We start from the raw sequence: 22263 nt of genomic DNA on the forward strand, positions 1-22263 counted from the left end.
GTTAAATCCTAGTACTTTCTCCAAACAATTTTCATCAAAAAAGAAAAATCTCTCAATATCATGATTTTTATTTTTTTTGGCATACAAGACTTGGAAAGAAAAAGTAGAATGTTTTCAAAAAAAAAAGTTAAAGAAAATGTGGGATTCGAGTGTTATTAGCAACTGAAGGTTTATTTTGCCTTTACTATCATCTATCAACTGAAGGTTTATTTTGCCTTTACTATCATCTATCACAAGTCTACAATAATTCTACATTCTGCACTCCTCTAATGTGGTCAAAATCACAGGATCAATGAGTCAATGACCTTTTGTAAAGAGTCATGCCTCCATGGATTAGGCTCAAAGATTTGAAGTTTTGAACACATCAGCATTAACTTTTTTTTTTGAGTAAATTTCATTTACCTTCTTGATTTTTGTACCATGAATCATGTGTGCCCATGACTTACCAAAAAAATAAAAGGCCTTGACTAAATGCATAAAATTAGGCAAAGGAACTCCCACTCATACCACCAAGAGATTTCTATTTCCACTTGCTCAATTTAACAGCAAAATGTCCATTTTAGGCTTTGAAAAATTAAGAATTACGCATTGTCACTACACTCCCTCTCCCCCTCTCGCACTGCCACTAAATTTCGTTGGTCGAATTTTCGTCTTCGGGTTGAATTGAGATGTGATACTTGGCGAATAACATGGTGCAAGACACATATGGTAGGAAAGAGGGTTCGAAGACGAAGAGAATGGGATAAATTTCATAGCCGGAGGTGCCAGATGAGACTACTGCGACGCCACAAAGTTTCGGCATTGGGAAAAAAAAAATCTAGGTTTGGAACTGATTTATTGAGTTTTCAAAATTACAAAAATGCCACTAACTTAAATCCTTCATTACAACACCGATTTTAGTGTGTCACATATCCACGGACTCAGTTTAACGTTCTCTACAACTTCCGTGAAGAAAGTTTTTTTAAGTAAACAAAAATAAGTCAACTTTTAGTTAATTGCCCCCAAAATGTTTTGAATTGGTGCAATCTCCTCATCTTCTTCCTCAATCAAGGTTTTATTTGTCTAACTTTAGGTTGATGAGTCTCTCTTCCTCTAAATAAAATTTTATTGCCCCCCAATAAAATGCTATAAATTTTTATCCCCCCCCCCAGTAAAGGGTTTTGAATTAATGTAATCTCCTCATCTTGTTCCTGAATCAAAGTTTTATTTGTCTATTTTTAGAGAGGTTAGCCACCCCCCCCCCCCCCCTTCCTCCAATAAATTTGTATTGCCCCCTAATAAAACACAAATAAACTTTTATTGGCCCCCCAATAATAGTCTCCGGCAACTTTTTTAAGGACATTGGGCGACTTCCAGCAACTTTTCTGGCAAAATTAGGTGACTGATGACCTCCGACTAAGTCTCCGATGATTTCTCTCTTTATGTGACAAAGGGAGGGGTCAAATGGTCCCAAAAAAAAAAATTATTTAGGTACTAGGGAATAAAATCACTTATTTTATGGGTAATTGGGAAATCAATAAGTTAGGTTGGGCACAGTAGAAAAAATTTCCTCAAAATTAGGGTATTTGGACATTTCTCCTAATAATCATGTGCGTCTATGCACTTCTAATTTCATCACAAGTGTCTTTGTACTTACTAATTAATCAATTTTGTCTAATCATTTCTTACCAAAGGGTCTGGATCAAGGGACATCTTTTTTTACACAAATTTTGACGCACCTTGTGAGCCATTAGATTTTAAAATGTTCAATGGTCTGGATTTGTTGCTTGAATGATGTCAACACAACACCAAGTGATGTGGATAATGACGTGGCATTATATATTTTTAATCTAAAATTATAATTGGATTACACTTTTCTTTATTAAATAAAAAATCAAAATCAAGTATGACGATCAAAAGAAAAAAGAACAGCAGGAAAAAACGTTGGACACCAGAAAGAAGAAGACGAGGGAGTAATCAAAGCAATCTCAGGTCCAAATCATTAAAACAGGTTTCACATCATAGCCAACTATGCTCAACAGTATGCATAAATTTGGTGACATGAAGTATGCACGCTAGGTGTTTGATAGGATTCCTGAACTAATTGTTTTCATTTGGAACACCATGATCAAAGGCTATAGTTTAGGATACATTGCTCCCATGGAATGTCTATGTATATAGCAATGAAAGAGGATGGGTGTGAAGCCCCACTACTCTACATTCCCATTCTTGTTAAGAGGATATACTGGTGATATTATATTGAAATAGGAAATAGAGTTCCATGCCCATGCGTTGAAGTGATGGTTTTGATTCTAATGCTTTTGTTCACAATGCATTACTGCATATGTACTCTCTTTGTGGTCAAATTGATATGGCACGTGGGATTTTCGACATGGTCTGTGTGAAGGATGTTGCTACTTGAAATGCAGTGATCTCTGGATACAATAAAATCAAGTAGTTCGATGAGTCTTGGAAGCTTATCAGTGACATGGAGAAGAAGGGAGTATTGTGTTGGAGAGGAAAGATCCCACATTGGAAAAGTGACAAAATATAATATAACTTATAAGTGGGTGGCTCTTACCCAATTGTATCGAGGCTGTTTGTGATTAAAACCCAACACCTAATGGGTGGTTAAGTTGGGACAGTATCGGTACAATGGTGGGCCACGGGCCACGCTTGTCGCTGTTTAACATGGTAACAATCCAATCAGAATTTTCCGATGGCAATATAAGGAACCCAAATTCGGGCCCATGATAATTGGAGACGTAATTGGAGAGGGACCAGCTCTGATACCATGTTAAACAGCGACAAGCGTGGCCCGTGGCCCACCATTGTACCGATACTGTCCCAACTTCTATCGGGTGGTTGTGTTGGGTTTTAATCACAAAAGGCCTCGGTACAATTGGGTGAGATCCACCCACTTATAAGTTATATTTTATTTGTCACTTTTCCAATGTGGGATCTTTCCTCTCCAACATCAATTGAGCCTTCTTGAAGAATAAATGGTCAATGCTGAAAATACTACACCCTTGAAAGCTTATAACATAATGAAGCAATATGGCTCATAAATGACTACGATTGTCTGTCAAGATGATAGAGCAGAAATAACAAAAACGACAAAACTAACATGTTTCAATGTAAATTGATCCTCTTTTAAAATAAAAAATAAAACAAATTACAAAGATATAGAACAGTAGTTGCTAAGAAAAAAGAACATTAATAGCATGATACGAAGTTGAATTCATTCTTCTTCGTTATTGTCTGAATCTTCCTCGTCCGAAACTTTGTCTGACTCTTGCATATTCGCATTCCCTATAAGTGCAAATCAAGATAAAAATATTAGAAACTTTAATTTATACATCAAGTGGAAATATATGATCTGACAAATAAATAAATAAAGAAGTTAACTTACTTTGGTTCGTAGAAACAATCGTTTTTCTTTTTGCATCCGGATTTAAAGTGCAAGTAAGCTCTAACGTCAAATAAAACGAGAAAGAACTTTTGTTTCTTGGCTAGCTTCTGTACTCTTTGTTTCAAATGCTTAGATGTTGTGACATTGAATTTTGTATTCTAAAAAAAACTGCATTCAAATCATAAAGCTACCTAAATTATATATAACTCTTAAGAGACCAACGCCAATTGACCAAAACTAGGCAATCATACAATCAAATTCAAATCATATCGATATATGAACAAGGCAATCATACGTGTTTCCCATGGTAATTCAATTTATTTCGTTTCTGGGTCATCTAAGACGCAAGTTTCCTTGCCAAAACAAGTTTATTGAACACCATAAACTTCACAACCAATTCTATGCTTAAACCCTAAATACTTGAATACCTTAATACACATATCGACAAACAAAACCAGATAATTAAGCTAGTATGTACCTGTATTCTTGTTGTAAGTATTGTTTAGTTCCAACCAGCTAAATAGTTGGGAGGATACAGATGAAAGCCTGGAGTTGGAGAAGATGATCTTCTTTTTAGCTTTTTCTGCTCTTCCGTTTTCTTTTTTCACTTTCTTTTGCCGTTTGTTCTTCTGCTGTTCTTGTTCTTTGTTTTTCCTTTTGATCGTGTATTCGTGTATGTCATGTATTCTCCAATACTTGATTTTGATTTTTTATTTAATAAAGAAAAGTGTAACCAATTATAATTTTAAATTAGAAATATATAATGTCACGTCATTATCCACGTCACTTGGTGTTGTGTTGACATCATTCAATGAACGAATCCAGACCATTGAACATTTTAAAATCTAATGGCTTACAAGGTGTGTCAAAATTTGTATAAAAAAAAATGTCCCTTGATCCGGACCCCTTACCAAATATTATATAATATATTTTAAAATTGTCACAACTAATATAATTTTATATCTCACATTAGGGAATATCATTCTAATAATATACTCAACTAATGTTCGTGCTTCCGAGTGTAATGTTTATGTTGTATTATGAATATGCAGCTTGGTTTCATGAATCACTATGTGACATGATACTTTGTGATGCTACCTTCAATAAAGTCATCATTTCTAACTTACAAAAAAAAAAAAAAAAAAAACATTTTGTTCAATGGTAGTTACCCACATTAAAATGACGGGGCACAATCACTTCAGATATTTTCCTGTGACCTAAACCCAAAATACGAAGAATTCGTGTGATGACATCAAGGGTGTGATAAGGTAGTACAAATAGAACCACTTGTACGCTAGTGACCATCCATTTTGAAATCAAGTGATAAAGACCAAATCATCAATCAAAAGCGCAAGCACAAGCTACTGAAGACAAAAGGCGGGAACCATGTTATCTAGAATGAGGCCAAAGAACATGATAAACAAGTGAAACACTAAATTGGCAAGTTATGTGCCAGTAGTACACAGCAGTCTTTTAGTTCCAAGAGCCATATCTAGCGAAACAAATAATTTGGGACGTGCTTGATCGACCCTTCATATTTAATCCAAATGCTTGAATTGAAAACTCAGTCCGCGGAACAATTCCTGCCTGCATAGTTTATCCAAAAGGAAAGTAGCTTCAGTTATCCGTCGCACTTTTGAAATCCCAAAATAAGCATGCCACACCACAGGAATTCTACCTTAAATCTTTAAGCCTTCAGAGCAGCCTTGTGAACCATGGTTTCTTTGTGTATCTGATGGCAGCTTTTCTCAACAAGATCAAGTAGTTTCTCCAAGTTCATAGCCCACGAATTAAGAACATTGTTGCTATCCTTTGAAGTTTGGAAACAGACTATTCCTATTGGTCTGTCAATCTTGGCCACCAGTGCCTTGGACACAACCATATCCGAGAGATGCTTCTCAGCTTCCTGAATAGTAAGGGACCAAAACTACAGATTAAACAAGAGCGGGAACAAAACTAGATTTTCAAATATATATCACTAACTTTAACTCGATCCATGAAGCATGTACGATAGGAATTGAAAGTAAAATTTGAATCCCGGAGGGTTGGAAACAGGAAAGTAAAGTATAATTGGTATCTTGGAATCCTGTATATGTGGTGCTTTAATTCCTTCTATATCAAGTTTTCATATCTGTCATAAATTGAAACAAAAAAGAGTGGCCTTTTACTATTCTTAAAAAGAGATGGGACATTTATCAAAAAAAAAATTAAATGGAGATTTCCTCTGGAACTGAACTCCTGTACTTTTCCTCACAGTTTGAAACTATCCCTTTCAACTACCAAGCGAAAATTTAGAGCAAGAGGACAAAATACAAACACCTTCAGCGGCCCCATTAAATATGGAAATGCACATGTATAAAAAACAAACATTTTTTATTGCAATTAAAATGTTTGTAATGATTTAAAGCATACCTGGATACTCAGACACAGTAGCTCTGCAAGTCTCTTCAACGTAATCCTTGAGTAGTACTTTGAAACAACAAGAATGTTCTGCAAAAGCACCACATGTCAGCAGAAGTAATTGCTAAATAAATAGAGAAATGGATAGCAGATAATGATATCTGGGGAAACCTACATGTTCAATTATTCTCTGCTTTAGATCTTCAGCTGCTTTGTCACCCAAAGAGCCTCCTAGCATGCTCTTCTCATTCTCAAACTCAGCCTTGTATGTATTCCAAAGAGTTGTCCATTGTATGACCTCCATAGTTACCACCTGTTTCAACAGCAACCTACAACAGTATAACAAAGGCAGGCCTCGTATGTCAAACTAAAATTACAATATGTTTCCAAATGAAGGGAGATATCCAACAGATGCTAAAGTTGAATATACCTAAAATAAGGGATTTCAGAAAGATTCTTATCTTCCAAGGTGGAATTGAGAAGGCTGGACTGCATTGGATCGTATGGAGACAGAACCAAGTACCAACATATTTTCCTCAAGACCTAGATGAAGAGAAATGTTAGAGAAGCTCAACAGAGTTGAGGAGATTTAATACAAGATTACAAATAAGAGCATACCGGTATCCACTGGGCTGGATTCTCTCTAACAGAAGGAATCTCGTATATCGCCTTATAGCAACGGCTAATCTCAAGGTAATCATTGTTATGAGAATAATACCTACAAAAAAAAAAAAATCAGTATCAGTATATCACCTTATAGCAACAGCTATCTCAAGGTAATCATTGTTATAATACATACAAACAAATACAAAACCAGTATCCATAATCTATTGATTCTATTCCATACATTAACCAAGCAAAAAGAGTTGTGAAGTTAATCATCCTCAATTCAGATGGTTTACAGAGTGGTCTTAAGAATTAACTAAAGAGAAACCAGATGAACTTTGAAGTGGCTTTAATAAAAACAAACATGTAGGGTTACTAGGAGGATGAGCTAAACAATGTTGAGCATTTGACTGTAGGAATCCAAGGAAGAAGCTTTCCCAAATCCAATAAGCACGCAATTTCAACAAAGATATTGAGAAATGAAATTTGCACTGCCCGTTTTGCACACTGTACTACTTTCACTTCCAAATTCACCCTTATGCTGTTTCTCATCTTTTGTCTTCTCCCTTTCTCTGCCCTCAAACCCAGTGAATATGAATAAATAAATGACGGTGGCAGTGCAGTTTGCAGAACTGGGATTGCACATTTCAGCCCCATATACTTTGAAGATTCAAGGCATCCAATATGTAACACGTTCAACATATATTGTTGCCTCTTGATTCACTAGCATTCAATTTCTAGCATCTGGAACTCGAAAGAAAAGATGATTTCATGGATAGCATACCCAATTTTAGACATAAAATTTCATGAAGATCCTTATAAATATCATTAGATAAACTATAGGCTGACAATCACTATTTCACCACATCAAATATTTTGGTCTTCAACATTAATGATTTGGATAGACAGACAAATTGACTTGTAACTATATTTATTATGCCCAGACTTAGATTTGCTTGGAGGTCCTCAGCTTTAAACTGCAGTCTCCCTCCTAACCAGAAAACTATAGAAAACAGCTAGGTACCTTGAGGGGGTTGAACCTCAGACCACATGGGAGCAAACAATGGGCGGGCCAGACCATTTTATTAAACCTTCATTCATCCTAACTTTTTTGGTAATGAATTTAATTAACAGACCCAGCAAAACACTGCCAGACCAAGAAGTTATCAGTAGTTAACTTCGCATCATCAGATTATAGGAATTCCATAAATTTTCTTGAATGGGGTTTTTAGATACCCAATCAACCGAATGCTCCCATTCCAGATTAGGACATGCTGAAATGGACATACTAATCAGAATAGAAAATTCAAATTTCAGAGCGCAAATGGAACAGTGGCATCCTTCTTCATACAGGGATTGGAGTTGGGAAATACACCTATTCCTTTCAGAATGCTAAACATCCATGAAACTAATCTTGTCAGTTCTGGATACCATGATGCAGGTAAACCCCGCAATTGCTCTTACAAACATGGGAAAGGAATGCCTTCCAATGCTATATGGCAAAACCGCAAAACAAACACTACCTCGGGACGTTTGAGAGAAATGAAAACATCAATTCCATACGGACAAATTTGCATTCAAATAACTATGAAAGTTTATAGAGATGCCTGTGACTGTGTCTAAGCAGCACACAAAGATATAAGAGTTCTATGGCTCATGAAACCTCAAAAAATCTAGATAAATAGCCAAGCTGGTTAAGCGTGTAAAGAAATAGAAACAGAGATCAGTAAATGAATGAACACTGATATACCTTATCATTAATTCGTAGTAGATCCTTTTCAACTCTAGCAGCGATGGTATATCAGCTGGAGCTTCTTCAACAATACCGTCACCTTCTTTAGGCTTTTTCTTTTCTTTTGAAGCATCAATATCAAAAACTCTTGGACTAATTTTCCTTGATAGTATCTGAGCACGAACATAGTCTTGTCGGTCCAAGCACAGACGTACCTGCAAAATTTAATTATCCTCAGAGTGGCTCACAATGATAATGAAGACTAAAACCTAATAGTTGTACTTCCAATGAATGTGTGCATGGTGAAGATAAGTATTCAAAAGAAAACTAGACCATACTTGTTCAAGAATGAATGCAATCTTCTCAGTTTTTGCCATAGCACCAAAAGTTTCCACCTGTCAAGCATATCGCACAAAAATGAGTACCTGAAATTGTTTTCTCGTGTTTGTTTTTTATTCTATGGGGGAGGGGGAGGGGGAGGGGGAGGGGTTAAAGAAGATAATAATTTCCACACTGACCGCAATTTCTTGCATCAGATCAGCAGCTTCAGCAATAAGGCCTTGCTCTTCCTTAATCTTTGCAAGTCTTTTGATCAACCGAGCTCTCTCAATTTCAACATATATCTAAAGGACAAGCAACAGAATTCATAAAATTTTTAAACCAATCACAAAATTACATTGCATAATTTGAAAAGAGGCTGTTGAAGCTCTCAAGCACATGTATACCTTTCCAGCAGAAACATTATTTAGTGTTTTAATAAGCTCAATACGAGTTTCAAGATCTGGTGTCTGATCAATGTATTGCATTGCTTGCTGGACCATTGCAGTTACAGCCTGTATGGAAACAGACAGCCCATGAGGAATAAACAGTCAAAGCACACAACTCTTGCAAAGATAATGGTCAATGAAAACTAGAAACAGATATCTAGATTAAGTTGATCTGCACACAATTACCAATGGATCACTGACAATACTTCATCAAAGACAAACCACACAGATAAGATGCATCCCATGATTCCAAAGCAGCATATAGCTACAATATCAGTATACTCTAACCAAGAGACGAGGATACACAACTAAATATCTACATTTTTTTTCGTTTCTTTTTCATGAACAAGGAACTGAATTTGGCTCACAAGAGAAACCTTTTCTTTTCATACAATTCAACAAACACCGGTCTAAAACTCACACAACGATAGTTAGATGTATACACACTTCATCGAATTCTTCACAGAAATACATTGGATATATACTTTTTATCAAAAACTCCAAAAAAAAAAAAAAAAAAATTGAACTGGCTTGGTACTAGAGGAACTTAAAAGTTGATTGAAGATATATATATATATAGATGGCAAAGAATGGAAACCTGCTTGAGCTGACCACGGCGTTTGGACAAGACAAGGATCTGGTCATTGAGGGTCTTCCAAGCAGCAGCTTTGAAGCAGAGCTCAAGAATGTCAGTGGCGGCCTTCTTGGTTCCGGCCACGTCGCCGGAGAGCCTCATCTGCTTCTCTAGGTTGAGCAATTGCTCTATTTGAGCGTCTAAATTGCCTCCTCCTTCCTGAGAAATTCCACAAAATCCATAGCGATTAAGAACAAACAGCGATACCCAAAACTAGGGTTTTAGAGATCTGCGGGGAAAAGGCTTACCATCGTTGAAGATCGAGACCAACCTAGCAGAACTGTTTATGTTTAGGGTAGGAAACAAGAAGAAAGTGACGACGGACCTTTTACACCAAGCATTACTCTACATATTGGCAGTGAGTTTCAACTTTCAAGTAATGGGCTTCTCTACTTTAAGCCCGTTTTGTTTCAATCTCAGTGGCCCAAGTAATTTCTTGCAATTCACTATTTTTTCTTTCTTTCTTTCTTTTTCTTTTCTCTTTTAATTTGGTCTGAATGTCTGATATTTCTTCTTTTCTTTTCTAATAACGCTAAAAGTTGTAATGAGAAAATGTCCACATTTTCAGATAATGCAACTACACTGCATGTGCTCTTGCTAAGGGCAGCTTGAACTATTTCGCATTGTTCTGTTCTCTATGCCTCTCCGTGCTTTTCTAGATGATTTATGTAATTTTTTTCAAAGTTAGGAGAGTTGCGGGTAGACCTGTGGGCTAGTGTTCTTTCTTTTTATCATGTTTAGGCCTTTTAGGGCATGTTTGTTTTACAAGACTACTATGCCCCGCCTTAGTTTCTGTAACAGTCAATGACTCCTTTAACCATGCTTATGCTATAGTAATACCTTATTCATATTTGGAATTACGTACGACTAAAGAGTAAAATAATCACAATAGTGATATCCCATGTTTGATGGTGTGCTAGACTAAATTAATTTTGAATACCACAATATTTTTGTTTTTGAGCATTGTGGGAGTAGTCAACCATATTAGACAAGCAATTATGACGAATAATCAGCTATAAATGCGATAATGACTATGGCCATAAGTACGGCAATCATTGCCGTTTTAAATGCACAGACGGTTACAGCAAAAGTGCACAATGATTACAATCATAAGTGCTGCTGTTTTTGGTGGCTTTCTCCGGGTACCTCACACAGAATGCTATACCGTCTGGGGTACCGATGCACCTCCTAAATCCTGTACCAAGAACACACGCTTAGAGGGGTAAACCGTACCGGACGGTTTACACCTCTCCGATGCCTGAGTGAGAAGCTAATATAGGTGTATAGTAAGTAAATAGTAGACAAAGGAGTTATTACCCGTAAAAGGTGGTTGTGCTAATGCCTTTATACTCGAGCATGTGAAGGAAGTCTCCCCCATCTTCGATGTGGGACACTAGTTGTTCTTCTGATGCCATATCAGTCCTCCTGTGTGTAAATAGTTGGGCTGTGCTGGCCTTGCCCAGGGCCCTGGGTGCCCGGGGTGGCATCCCAAATGAGCCCCGCCATGGTGGGTCGTGAACCCGGCCCATGGCATAGTACATGGAGTACCGATGGGGCCTGGCCGATAGTGCCAAACTTAGTTGAGACTTCCCTAGTATGTACAAGTCCCCCAAGTTCCCGTTCAAGATGTTTCTTGGATGGGGACTTATTATCGTCTCGGAAGTTTGGCACTAGTGTGCCCATAGGGAGTCCCCCAAGTTCCCGTTCAAGGGATATCTTGAGCGGGTTACGCTGTAGGTAGCTAATCTACACGCTGCGATAGGGTGAGGGCTGAGCCTCCGGTACCCAATGGGGTAGAGGACTTGGCTCTGATACCCGATGGGGTAGAGGAAGTGAGCCTCCGGTACCCAATGGGGTAGAGGATGTGAGCCTCCGGTACCCGATGGGGTAAAGGAAGTGAGCCTCCGGTACCCAATGGGGTAGAGAGGACTTGGCTCTGATACCCGATGGGGTAGAGGAAGTGAGCCTCCGGTACCCAATGGGGTAGAGGATGTGAGCCTCCGGTACCCAATGGGGTAGAGAGGACTTGGCTCTGATACCCGATGGGGTAGAAAGAGGACTTGGCTCTGGTACCCGATGGGGTAGAGGAAGTGAGCCTCCGGTACCCAATGGGGTAGAGGATGTGAGCCTCGGGTACCCAATGGGGTAGAGAGGACTTGGCTCTGATACCCGATGGGGTAGAGGAAGTGAGCCTCCGGTACCCAATGGGGTAGAGGATGTGAGCCTCCGGTACCCAATGGGGTAGAGAGGACTTGGCTCTGATACCCGATGGGGTAGAGGAAGTGAGCCTCCGGTACCCAATGGGGTAGAGAGAGGACTTGGCTCTGGTACCCGATGGGGTAGAGGAAGTGAGCCTCCGGTACCCAATGGGGTAGAGGATGTGAGCCTCGGGTACCCAATGGGGTAGAGAGGACTTGGCTCTGATACCCGATGGGGTAGAGGAAGTGAGCCTCCGGTACCCAATGGGGTAGAGGATGTGAGCCTCCGGTACCCAATGGGGTAGAGAGGATTTGGCTCTGATACCCGATGGGGTAGAGGAAGTGAGCCTCCGGTACCCAATGGGGTAGAGGATGTGAGCCTCCGGTACCCAATGGGGTAGAGAGGACTTGGCTCTGATACCCGATGGGGTAGAGGAAGTGAGCCTCCGGTACCCAATGGGGTAGAGAGGACTTGGCTCTGATACCCGATGGGGTAGAGAGAGGACTTGGCTCTGGTACCCGATGGGGTAGAGGAAGTGAGCCTCGTGGTACCCAATGGGGTAGGCGGTGCATGTCAGCCACGTGGGGCAGACTGAGTGCAATAAATGCCCGTCCCCTCAACTGACGGTTTTCGAGACGTGGGACACGTGTAGTGATCTTGCGGTTGAGGTCTTTTCGTCTTCAACGGCCCTGATGCTTTGGAGATTGAATTTAAGAGGGAAACAGACTGTTTCCCTTCTCACTTTTTCCAAAATTCTGAGAATTTGCGAGTTTGCTTTTTTTACCTTCTCTCTGTGTGCCTCTGTTGCTGTGAGGAGTGAAGACGAAAGCCTTGAGGTGCGATCACAGAGAAGGCCTTGGCCGGATTAGCGACTGCAGGAAAAGAGGTAAGAGAATGTGGTTTGGTTTTTGGTTTTTCTTGTGTGTTTCCGTTTGGCATGTTTTTTTTCTGTTTTTCTTGGGTTTTTTGTGTTGCGTTTCTGGGTTTTTTCTGGGTTTTTGTTTGTTTGCGTTTCTGGGTTTCTCAGAATAAGCAATATGTGAAAGTGGGTAGGGATTGCTACGGCCGATTGGGTGTTTATGGACTTTGCTTGAATTTCTGGGTTTTTTCTGGGTTTTTTGTTTGAAGTGGGGAGTGATCCGCGCTTCACCATGGTCTTAGATCTGGCTAGGCTAACCCTTGTGCTTCTGATTCCAGATACATCGAGTTTTGAAGTCCCCGGTATCGTAGTTAGGATGGAATCAGAAACCAAGGGTAGGGATGCGGGATCGTCGTACCAGTCCTCTGCCAAGCAAGCTGAAGTGGACATCGATCGGTACTTAGCGCAAGTAAGTCAATTAGCAGAGAACACCGGATCCTCGACTGGGGTGTTCTCGGAGAGCAGTGAGGAGTCCGACGAGGGTGAGAGCGAGGGAGGGTCGGCGGAGGCCCCGGTAGTCACAGTGGCAATTCCCGAGGGCATACCGAAGCCTAGGTATACACTTGCGGACGGGACCGTATGCGACGAACCCCGGAGAAGTATGACGATGAAGGAGATCATCGCCATGCGACTGAAGTGGGGAATACCGGATACAGTGGAGCTTAGGCCTCTCAAGGATGGAGAGATGGCCGCAAATCCTGCCCCGGGGTGGGTGGCGCTGCACGAGAACCAGTTCCACCAAGGATTATCGCTACCTCTGCCCCGGTGCCTACAGTATCTGCTGCGGATGCTGAACCTGTCACCGGGGCAGTTGACCCCGAATGCTATTCGTCAAATATACAGTATGTTGGCCATGTGGGACTTGTGCCAACAAGGGTGGCCTTCCGTAAATGAATTCCGCGCGGTGCACAGGGTCCTGTACTCGAGGAAGCTGTCCTATGCGGGTACGGTGACATTTGCTGCTAGGGACTACGAACCACTAGTTACCGATATGCCTTCCTCGATGAGCAAAAGGTGGAGGAACAAAGTATTTCTAGCCGGGGGCCGGTGGCAAATCAAAAATAAGAAGTGGCAGTTGACCGGTACCTTCCAAGCCATCGGGGACCAGGCCTACAGTTTGTCTGAGGTAGAAAGGAAGAGGATAGCCCGGGTATATGCCGTTTGGAATGAGAAGGAGAGGAGCTCTTATAGATTCATCCGACACTCTATACTTTATAGGCTAGGACTAGGATGGCTTCCCGGTGAGGCTGAAAGGTTTTTTTTGTTTTTTTTTTTTCTGTATGTCACCCTATCCTTTTTCCTTGACTAACTTCGAACTGATTGCAGTGAAAGCACCGAAGAGAAACCCCGGAAAGGCAAAGAGGAGGACAAGATGGATGATAATCAGCTGATGGATATGCTGATGGGGCAGGGAGAAGACGCCCTTCACATTGAAGTCGACCTAGGGTCGAAAACTACGGGTCGGTCCGTTGAAGAGACCCTACTGGAGCTTACTGATGCGGGGTATGGGGAACCTGATCCTGAAGCTCCCGCGACCCAAGTCGTACAGCCGTCAGTTGCTGACGTCATTACCATTGCTGATACCGGAAAGGAAAAAGCACCGGCCTCTGTATCTATTTCCTCCCGCTCCACTGGGAGTGATGAGGCCTTGCTTCCAGGTGAGAAGAAGAGATCTCACAAGCATCGGCACCGAAGCGAGAAGCATGAGGTGACGTACACCGGCCGGGACGTTAAGGGATCCGGTGCTAAGAGACAGAAGAAGGATCACCCGGTACCTGAGTCGTCGCCTTCGCTTGCCCTGCTCTCTCCTGCCCTGCCGGTAATCCCCAAAAAGCCCATCAAGCAGCTGCTGAGTGAGTACGAGGTTGCTGATGAGAAGTTCGTGCGGGCCATGCTTAGTGACCTGAAGGATATTGATCTCGACCGGGTGCGGGCCAAAGACAATACTCCCAAAGAGAATCGCCGTATTGCCCGGGAATCCATGATGCGGGTACGAGTTTGCTTTACCCTGGTAGCCTTTTATTACTATATATACGTTTTAATCGGTGCGCTTGCAGGCACTCTTCAATGTGTACGCGGTGGATGCCAGCGAGGAAGATACTCAACTGAAGGAGGAGGTTAGCAGTCTCTCCGGGCAGGTGAAGTATCTTCATGGCGAGAAGGCCAGGCTGGAGAAGGAGCGGGACTCCTTGAAGAAGAAGATTGAGTCTTTGACTCCCCTGGTTGCCAAGATGGACGCGGCCAAGCAGCGGATCGCGGAGCTTGAATCTGAAATCTCTGAGGCCCGGGAAGAGGTGAAAAGTGCCCGGGACTCCGAAAAAGAGGCTGCGGAGTCTGCCACATCCTGGAAGGAGAAAGCAGACTACCTGGAGGAGCGTCTTCCCGCGGAGAAGCACGAGGCTGTAGAGGAGTACAAGGCCTCCGAAGAGCTCATTGCCATGCTGGCTGCTGCCCAAGACAAAGCTGTTATCATGAAGTTCAAGGAATGGGTGGCGGCCGGGTACTTGGACGAGGCCAAATTCAGGCGGGGCCTTCTTGAGAAGAAGAAGAAAGACAAGGATGCTGCGGCCAGGTCTGGTGCCGGTGGATCCCAGAGTACCGGTGGGGAGCAGTAATACTTGGATTCCTTTTTTTGTATATGTTCCTTTTTTTTTTTTTTAGTAGAAGTTATCCTTGCCTTGAACAATGGCGTAATTCCTGTGCTTGGTAGTCCAGGCTTTTGTGGATTCAATTTTTTTGAATTTGAATGGGAATTGGAAAGGAATTAAAATTTCTAGGATTTTGTACCTTAAGCACTTACTTGCATCACTTATTACCGGAATAGAGTAACTGACAATAGCTATGTCCGGGCATGTCCGGGGTAGGTAAAAAAATGCTAGAAATGGTCTGAATAATTCATTTTTCCATTCAAATACCACATGGTGGTTAAATACAGAATGAGTACCCGATGGGTAGCTTGCCATAGCTGTATGGTCAAAAAGCAAAAGCTAGGACAAGATGCTCCCGGAGCTACTTGTAATAGTACCGCAGGCGCTGGGTATTCCATGGATGCCGGGATACGACTCCGTCCATGTCCCGGATGAAAAAGGTTGTGGGGCCTACCTCTTCAATGATCTCGTAAGGGCCTGTCCAAGATGGATCCAGTCCCCGGGGCTCTGGGTAGACCTGCTTCATGACCCAGTCCCCCAACTTCAGTGTGCGGGATTGTACCTTGGCATCGTAGTAGCGAGCTATCCTCCTCTTGTTAGCCAAGTTATGCATGTGTGCCACATCCCTTCGTTCCTCTAGTAAATCGGCATCGAGTTGTAGGCCTTCCGAGTTGGTACCCGCATCGAAGTATTCGATCCGGGGACTCTGGACCTGTGTTTCAATAGGGAGTACCGCTTCTGTCCTGAAAGCCATGCAGAATGGGGTCTCTCCGGTGGCCTCTGTTGCCGTGGTCCTAATAGCCCACAACACCTCCGGGAGTTTAGCAGCCCAAAGACCCTTGGCATCGTCGAGCTTCTTTTTCAGTATCCTCTTGATGATCTTGTTGACAGCCTCGACCTGACCGTTGGTCTGGGGGTGGGCCGGGGATGCATATAGAATCCTGGTGCCCAGGTTCTCTGTGTAAGCCCTCAACTCATCATTGTCAAACTGGGTACCATTGTCCGTGATTATGGTGTCCGGGACTCCAAACCTGCAGTAGATGTTCTTCCACAGGAAATTTTTTACCTTTTCCGTGGTGATGGCGACAAGAGGTTCTGCTTCAACCCACTTTGTTTGATAGTCCACAGCGACGATGGCGTATTTGAATTGTCCCACTGCTGTGGGAAGTTTACCAATTAAGTCCAAACCCCACTGACAGAATGGCCACGGTGCCAGGAGGATGGAAAGAGCAATGGGCGGTGCCCTTGGGATATTTGCATACATTTGGCACTTGTGGCAAGAACTGGATATTGTTTGGGCTAGGGCCGACATGGTTGGCCAGAAATATCCTGCCCTTAGGGTCTTGTGTGCAAGAGATCGGGCTCCGGCATGGTTACCGCATACACCAGCATGTATGTCCTTCATTATTTTGTGACCTTCCTCCGGTGTTACGCACCTCAGACTGGGGAAGCAGTGGCCTCTCCGGTATAACTTGCCATTCATGATCGTGTATCGAGCTGACCTTAACTGCAGTCTTCTGGCCTCGACCTTATCATCCGGTGTCAGGCCGTCGATCATGTATTTCAAAATTGGGTCCATCCACGAAGCTGTGTGATCCACAGCGAATATTTCTGACACAGTTTTAGAAGTGCTAGGTCTCTCGAGTATTTCGACTTTAGTGGCTCCATAGGTAGGACTTGGGGAAGTTGATGCAAGCTTAGCAAGGGCGTCTGCCTTGTCGTTTTCTGCCCTCGGTATTTGGGTAAAAATGTAGGAGGTAAATCTCTGCACTAATGCCCGAGCCAGAGCCTGGTAAGAGGACATGTGGGGTTCCTTTGCCTCGAAGTTACCGCTGACCTGGTTTATGACTAACTGGGAATCACTGAAAATACTAAGGTGCTGCACCCCTAGTTCCCGGGCGATTTGCAGACCTGCTATGAGTGCCTCGTACTCTGCGGTGTTGTTGGATGCCTTGAAGGCAAATTTGAGGGCGTACTCGTAGACTTGATCGTCCGGGCTAATTAGCAGGATACCGGCTCCACTTGTTTTCTTGTTGGATGCGCCATCAACATATAATCGCCAAGTGCTTGGCGGAGGCGGATCCGGGGCTAGTGGTTCAGGTGATTCCAGGGAAGGGTTATGGGAGGGAATCGCCTCAGAAATAAAATCTGCCGCTGCCTGGCCCTTGATAGCTGTTCGGGGTTGGTACTTGATATCGAACTCTCCCAGCTCGATGGCCCATTTAATTAACCTGCCCGATGTCTCTGGTTTCTGCAAAACCTGCCTCAGCGGGTGATTAGTGAAAACGGTGATTGAATGTGCTTGGAAGTAATGCCTAAGCTTCCGGGCCGATACCAGGAGGGCCAGTGCTGTTTTTTCAATGTCCGGGTACCTGGATTCTGCACCAGTGTACCCCTTTCCAGCATAGTACACCGGGTACTCGCAATCGGAGTCCTTCCTAATCAAAGCTGAGCTTACAGCCGTTGAAGATGCCGCCAGATATATGTAGAGCATTTCTCCTGGAACAGGTTTGTAAAGTAGAGGTACCGCTGATAAGTACGCCTTCAAGCCAATAAAAGCAGTCTCGTGCTCAGCTGTCCAGGCTATTACCTCGACGTGCTGGGTTTTTAGCAGTTTGAAGAAAGGAGTACACTTGTCCGTCAGCCTGGAGATGAACCTTGACAGGGCGGCCACCTTGCCTGTAAGAGATTGGACCTCGTTCCGGTAGGTTGGGGAGACCATGTCTAATATAGCCTGCACCTTCTCCGGGTTGGCCTCGATCCCCCTGTGGCTAATGATGTACCCGAGAAACTTTCCTACCTCGACCCCGAAGATGCACTTCTGCGGGTTAAGCCGCATACCATTGCGTAATATGATGGTGAAGACGATTGACAAGTTGGTTACGTGGTCCTCCGGAGTTAAACTTTTTACCAGCATATCGTCCACGTAAACTTCCATGATAGTACCGATAACTTCCTCAAACATAGAGTTGACGAGTCGCTGATAAGTGGCACCTGCGTTCTTTAATCCGAAAGGCATGACCTGGTAACAATAGAGACCCTTGTCTGTGGTGAAGGCAGTGTGCTCCTCGTCTGCCGGGTTCATTCGGATTTGGTTGTACCCGCTGAACGCATCCATGAAACTGAGTAACCGGTACCCAGCAGTGGAGTCGATTAGTTGGTCAATTCGCGGGAGCGGGAAGCTATCCTTGGGGCAAGCCCGGTTGAGGTTTGTGTAGTCCACACACATGCGCCATGATCCCTGAGATTTCTTTGGCACCATGACCACGTTGGCTAACCACCGGGGATACGTGACTTCCCTGACAAAGTTGATGGCCATCAACTTCTTTACTTCAGCCTGGATAGCCCGGTACTTATCGTGTGTGAAGACCCTCCTCTTTTGTCTTACCGGTGCTGAATAAGGGACAATACTAAGATTGTGCGTGGCTATCTCCATTGGTATACCGGGCATGTCCTCATATGACCAGGCGAATGCAGATGAGTTTGAGCGGAGGAACGAGATCAACCTTTCCCTGATAACCGGAGACAGCTTAGTACCTATCTTAACAGTCCTGTCCGGGAACTGCTCTGATAGCACCACCTCCTCAATGTCCTCTACGGCACCGGGCCGTTCTTCGTCTGAATCGGTATCGTCCCTGGGATCCTCGTACCTGTCCGTCAGAGGGTTAGTAGCCACGGGCAACATCTCAGACTTTCCCCTACCGCGAGATACGGTCAATGAATAGCATTTCCTCGCTGCGGCCTGGTCACCTCGGATCGTAGCAATGCCGACCGGGGTTGGCACTTTCATCATCAGCATGTGACCTGCAATGAAGGTTTTCAGACGCCAAAGTGCCGGTCGGCCTAGGATAGCATTATAGGATGAGACGCAGTCCACCACGATGAACTCTGTTTTGATGGTTGAACAATTTGGGCTTTCGCCTACCGTGATCGATAGGTAATCTGATCCAAGTGGTTGGACGATATCCCCTGAAAAGCTAATGAGGGGCTCATTATCCTGCGACAGCTTGGCTCTCCCTCTGTTCAAAGCTTTGTACGCATCGCGAAATAATACGCTAACTGAGGCCCCGGTGTCCACGAGCACCCGGGACATTATATAATGGTCCATTTGGAGCGTGATTAAGAAGGGATCATCATGGGGCATTTTCAGATCGGCTTCCTTCTCCTGCAGGAATGTCACCGATGTCCATCCGGTACCACCGTCTTGCCGCGGGGCCTTGTGGAAGTTGAAAACTTTCGGATGACCGAAACTAGAATTTCGCCTCTTCCTCTGGGGATGTAATTCCTTCGGGCCCCCACCGTGGATCGTGAAGATTTGGCCGTACACGTCCACCGCTCCTATCTCCTTAGCAGGCAGGTACCGTTGAAGCTTGCCCCTCTGGATAAGGGACTCGATAGTATTTTTTAAAGCAACACAGAGATTGGTATTGTGTCCGGCATCCTCGTGATAAGTGCAGAACTTTCCGGTATCTTGCTGGGTAAGTTTACTCTTCGGGAACTTCCTTGGGGGTGGGCCCGGTATCTCATCCTTACTTTCGTTCCAAATAGTCTCGTATGAAGCGTTAAGGATTGTGAACACCTCATACCGGGGGGGGGGGGGGGTGGTGGGGTTCGCGGGGCCTGTTGTACCATTGGCTCCCGCTGATGGTGAGTGGTCCCATAACTGTTAGTCCTGGACGAGGACTCTTTGCTTTTTTTGCCCGAGGTATGGGGTGACCTGTCATGACTATGGGCCCACTCCCTCTTTCGTGGCTCATCCCTGACAGTTGAAGCCGGGGTTGGCACCCTTAGCTCTGGTCTGGGGGTATCCCCGTAGGTTTCGAATTCGGCCTGGGCGTGTCTGATGGCAGTGGCCATCAGCTCGTCGTAGTTGGCTGGAGGATTATGGTTAATCCCATAGAGAAATTCTCCGCGCCTTAAGCCTCTCCTGAAAGCCAGCTCGGCCAGTTCCTTATTAAGGTCCCGGCACTTGGCGGTAGCCGCCTGCCACCGATTTACAAAAGACTTCAAGGTTTCATTCTCTCCCTGCTGGACCTTTAACAGGCCCTTTGGTGTGTGTATCCCATCGGTGCGTAAGATGAATCGAGCTACAAACTTGTCAGCTAACTCCTTGAAGTTCCCTACAGAACCGACCGGCAATTCGTAGAACCAACTCAAAGCTTCCCCTGACAAGGTTTCCTGGAACATATTACAACACACCTCATCCGTATATCCCTTGGCGCTTGTTTGCGAGCGGAAGGCCTGTAGATGCTGATAGGGGTCTCCAACCCCCGTGTAGTCAATCTTCAGTGGCTTCGACATATCCGCTCGAATGGCTCCTCTGACCTGTTGGGTGAAAGGACCCGGGCGGTCCTCGTAGGTGGCCAGGGCCCTCCAGGTGTCCCTGTTTTCTGTGGCCTGCACCCTTGCCTGCAGAGCGTGCAAAGAGTTGCTCATTTACACAAGTAATGCCGTGTTTGCGTCGGTTACCGGGGGGATATTCGGTACTGGCTGTGGTAACGGTGGTGGTGGTAGATGCCTCAAGCTTTCCGGGAATAACTCTACCGGTACTTGGATTACCCGCTGGGCAGCGTTCACGCCTGTTGCTGGTTGGGATGCCCTAGCCAGGGCCTGGGTGAGCGCCTCGTTGTGCTGGTGCCTCCGGTCCAGTGCTCGGGCCAGCGCTGTGTTTTCATCTTCCAGATCCTGCATCTTCTGTTGCGTAAGGCGGTTTGTTTCCCTATCGGTACTCTGTTGTTCCCGATCGATCCTGGATTGTTCCCTGAAGGCTGCTATCTCCGCCCGCATGGATTCCAATTCCGATACCGGAGACACTTGGTCCGGGACATGCGGGTCCAAGGATCCGAGACCATGAATTTCTTCAACACCTGGCGCTTCTGCTGATGAAGTACCCGGAGAGAATATCAGTGCCCGGGCGACACTTCTACCCTCTCCTGCCGTTCCTTCCGGCTCAGTCATGACTAGGCCCCTATCTGGCGCGCCAATGTTTCTGGTGGCTTTCTCCGGGTACCTCACACAGAATGCTATACCGTCTGGGGTACCGATGCACCTCCTAAATCCTGTACCAAGAACACACGCTTAGAGGGGTAAACCGTACCGGACGGTTTACACCTCTCCGATGCCTGAGTGAGAAGCTAATATAGGTGTATAGTAAGTAAATAGTAGACAAAGGAGTTATTACCCGTAAAAGGTGGTTGTGCTAATGCCTTTATACTCGAGCATGTGAAGGAAGTCTCCCCCATCTTCGATGTGGGACACTAGTTGTTCTTCTGATGCCATATCAGTCCTCCTGTGTGTAAATAGTTGGGCTGTGCTGGCCTTGCCCAGGGCCCTGGGTGCCCGGGGTGGCATCCCAAATGAGCCCCTCCATGGTGGGTCGTGAACCCGACCCATGGCATAGTACATGGGAGTACCGATGGGGCCCGGCCGATAGTGCCAAACTTAGTTGAGACTTCCCTAGTATGTACAGCTGCAATGATGACAGCCATAAATGCGGTAACCATGACAATCAAAAGTGCAATAACCATAACAGCCATAAGTGCGGCAATGATGACGACTTGCCAACCAAGTAAGCGTTCACCTATAAATAGGGGACTCGACAACTAGGTAAGACATCTCATTCCTATTCAGTTTAGTATACTTGATTTAGACAGTTACTGATTTAGGCATCAGAGGGTTTTCTACAGGCACCCCCTCCTCTTCGAGCCAACGGTCAAACTCAAAGTTAAAGCTCAAAGGAAGCTTCTCAATTGTTTCTGGTCAGGTCCCGCTCTAGTCCACATTCATTGGTAAGTCAAAATTCTCTTCAGAATTCTTCATCACCAACAAGTGGCGCGGTCTGGTCTGTGGGAAATATTTCTCCCTAAAAAGTGATGACGAGAGCTACACCTGATGGAATCCCAATTCTGTCACTAAGGACTGGAAGTGACTTGAACCCAATAGGCGACTTGAACTTGCCTCCAGTTGA

General features: G+C 44.3%; 2 protein-coding genes across 2 annotated transcripts; both read right to left on the bottom strand.

Annotated features, from left to right (window-relative positions):
- Window positions 1-4756: 4756 nt before the first annotated feature.
- LOC133746348 (26S proteasome non-ATPase regulatory subunit 12 homolog A-like) lies at window positions 4757-9925 on the bottom strand. Its single transcript, XM_062174530.1, has 12 exons — window positions 9779-9925; window positions 9495-9689; window positions 8855-8962; window positions 8648-8752; window positions 8468-8524; window positions 8148-8344; window positions 6410-6509; window positions 6222-6334; window positions 5967-6120; window positions 5804-5881; window positions 5070-5297; window positions 4757-4978 (listed from the first exon to the last, which is right to left on the bottom strand). Exons 1-11 carry the CDS (start codon window positions 9779-9781, stop codon window positions 5079-5081), a joined length of 1329 nt encoding a protein of 442 aa, XP_062030514.1. The 5' UTR covers window positions 9782-9925; the 3' UTR covers window positions 4757-4978; window positions 5070-5078.
- A 10807-nt stretch (window positions 9926-20732) lies between these two features.
- Window positions 20733-21610, bottom strand: LOC133706592 (uncharacterized). Its single transcript, XM_062132122.1, has 2 exons — window positions 21478-21610; window positions 20733-21355 (listed from the first exon to the last, which is right to left on the bottom strand). Exons 1-2 carry the CDS (start codon window positions 21536-21538, stop codon window positions 20733-20735), a joined length of 684 nt encoding a protein of 227 aa, XP_061988106.1. The 5' UTR covers window positions 21539-21610.
- Between the last annotated feature and the right edge of the window lie 653 nt (window positions 21611-22263).

Source organism: Rosa rugosa, chromosome 4, assembly GCF_958449725.1.
Source record: "Rosa rugosa chromosome 4, drRosRugo1.1, whole genome shotgun sequence".
Classification (NCBI taxonomy): Eukaryota; Viridiplantae; Streptophyta; class Magnoliopsida; order Rosales; family Rosaceae; genus Rosa; species Rosa rugosa.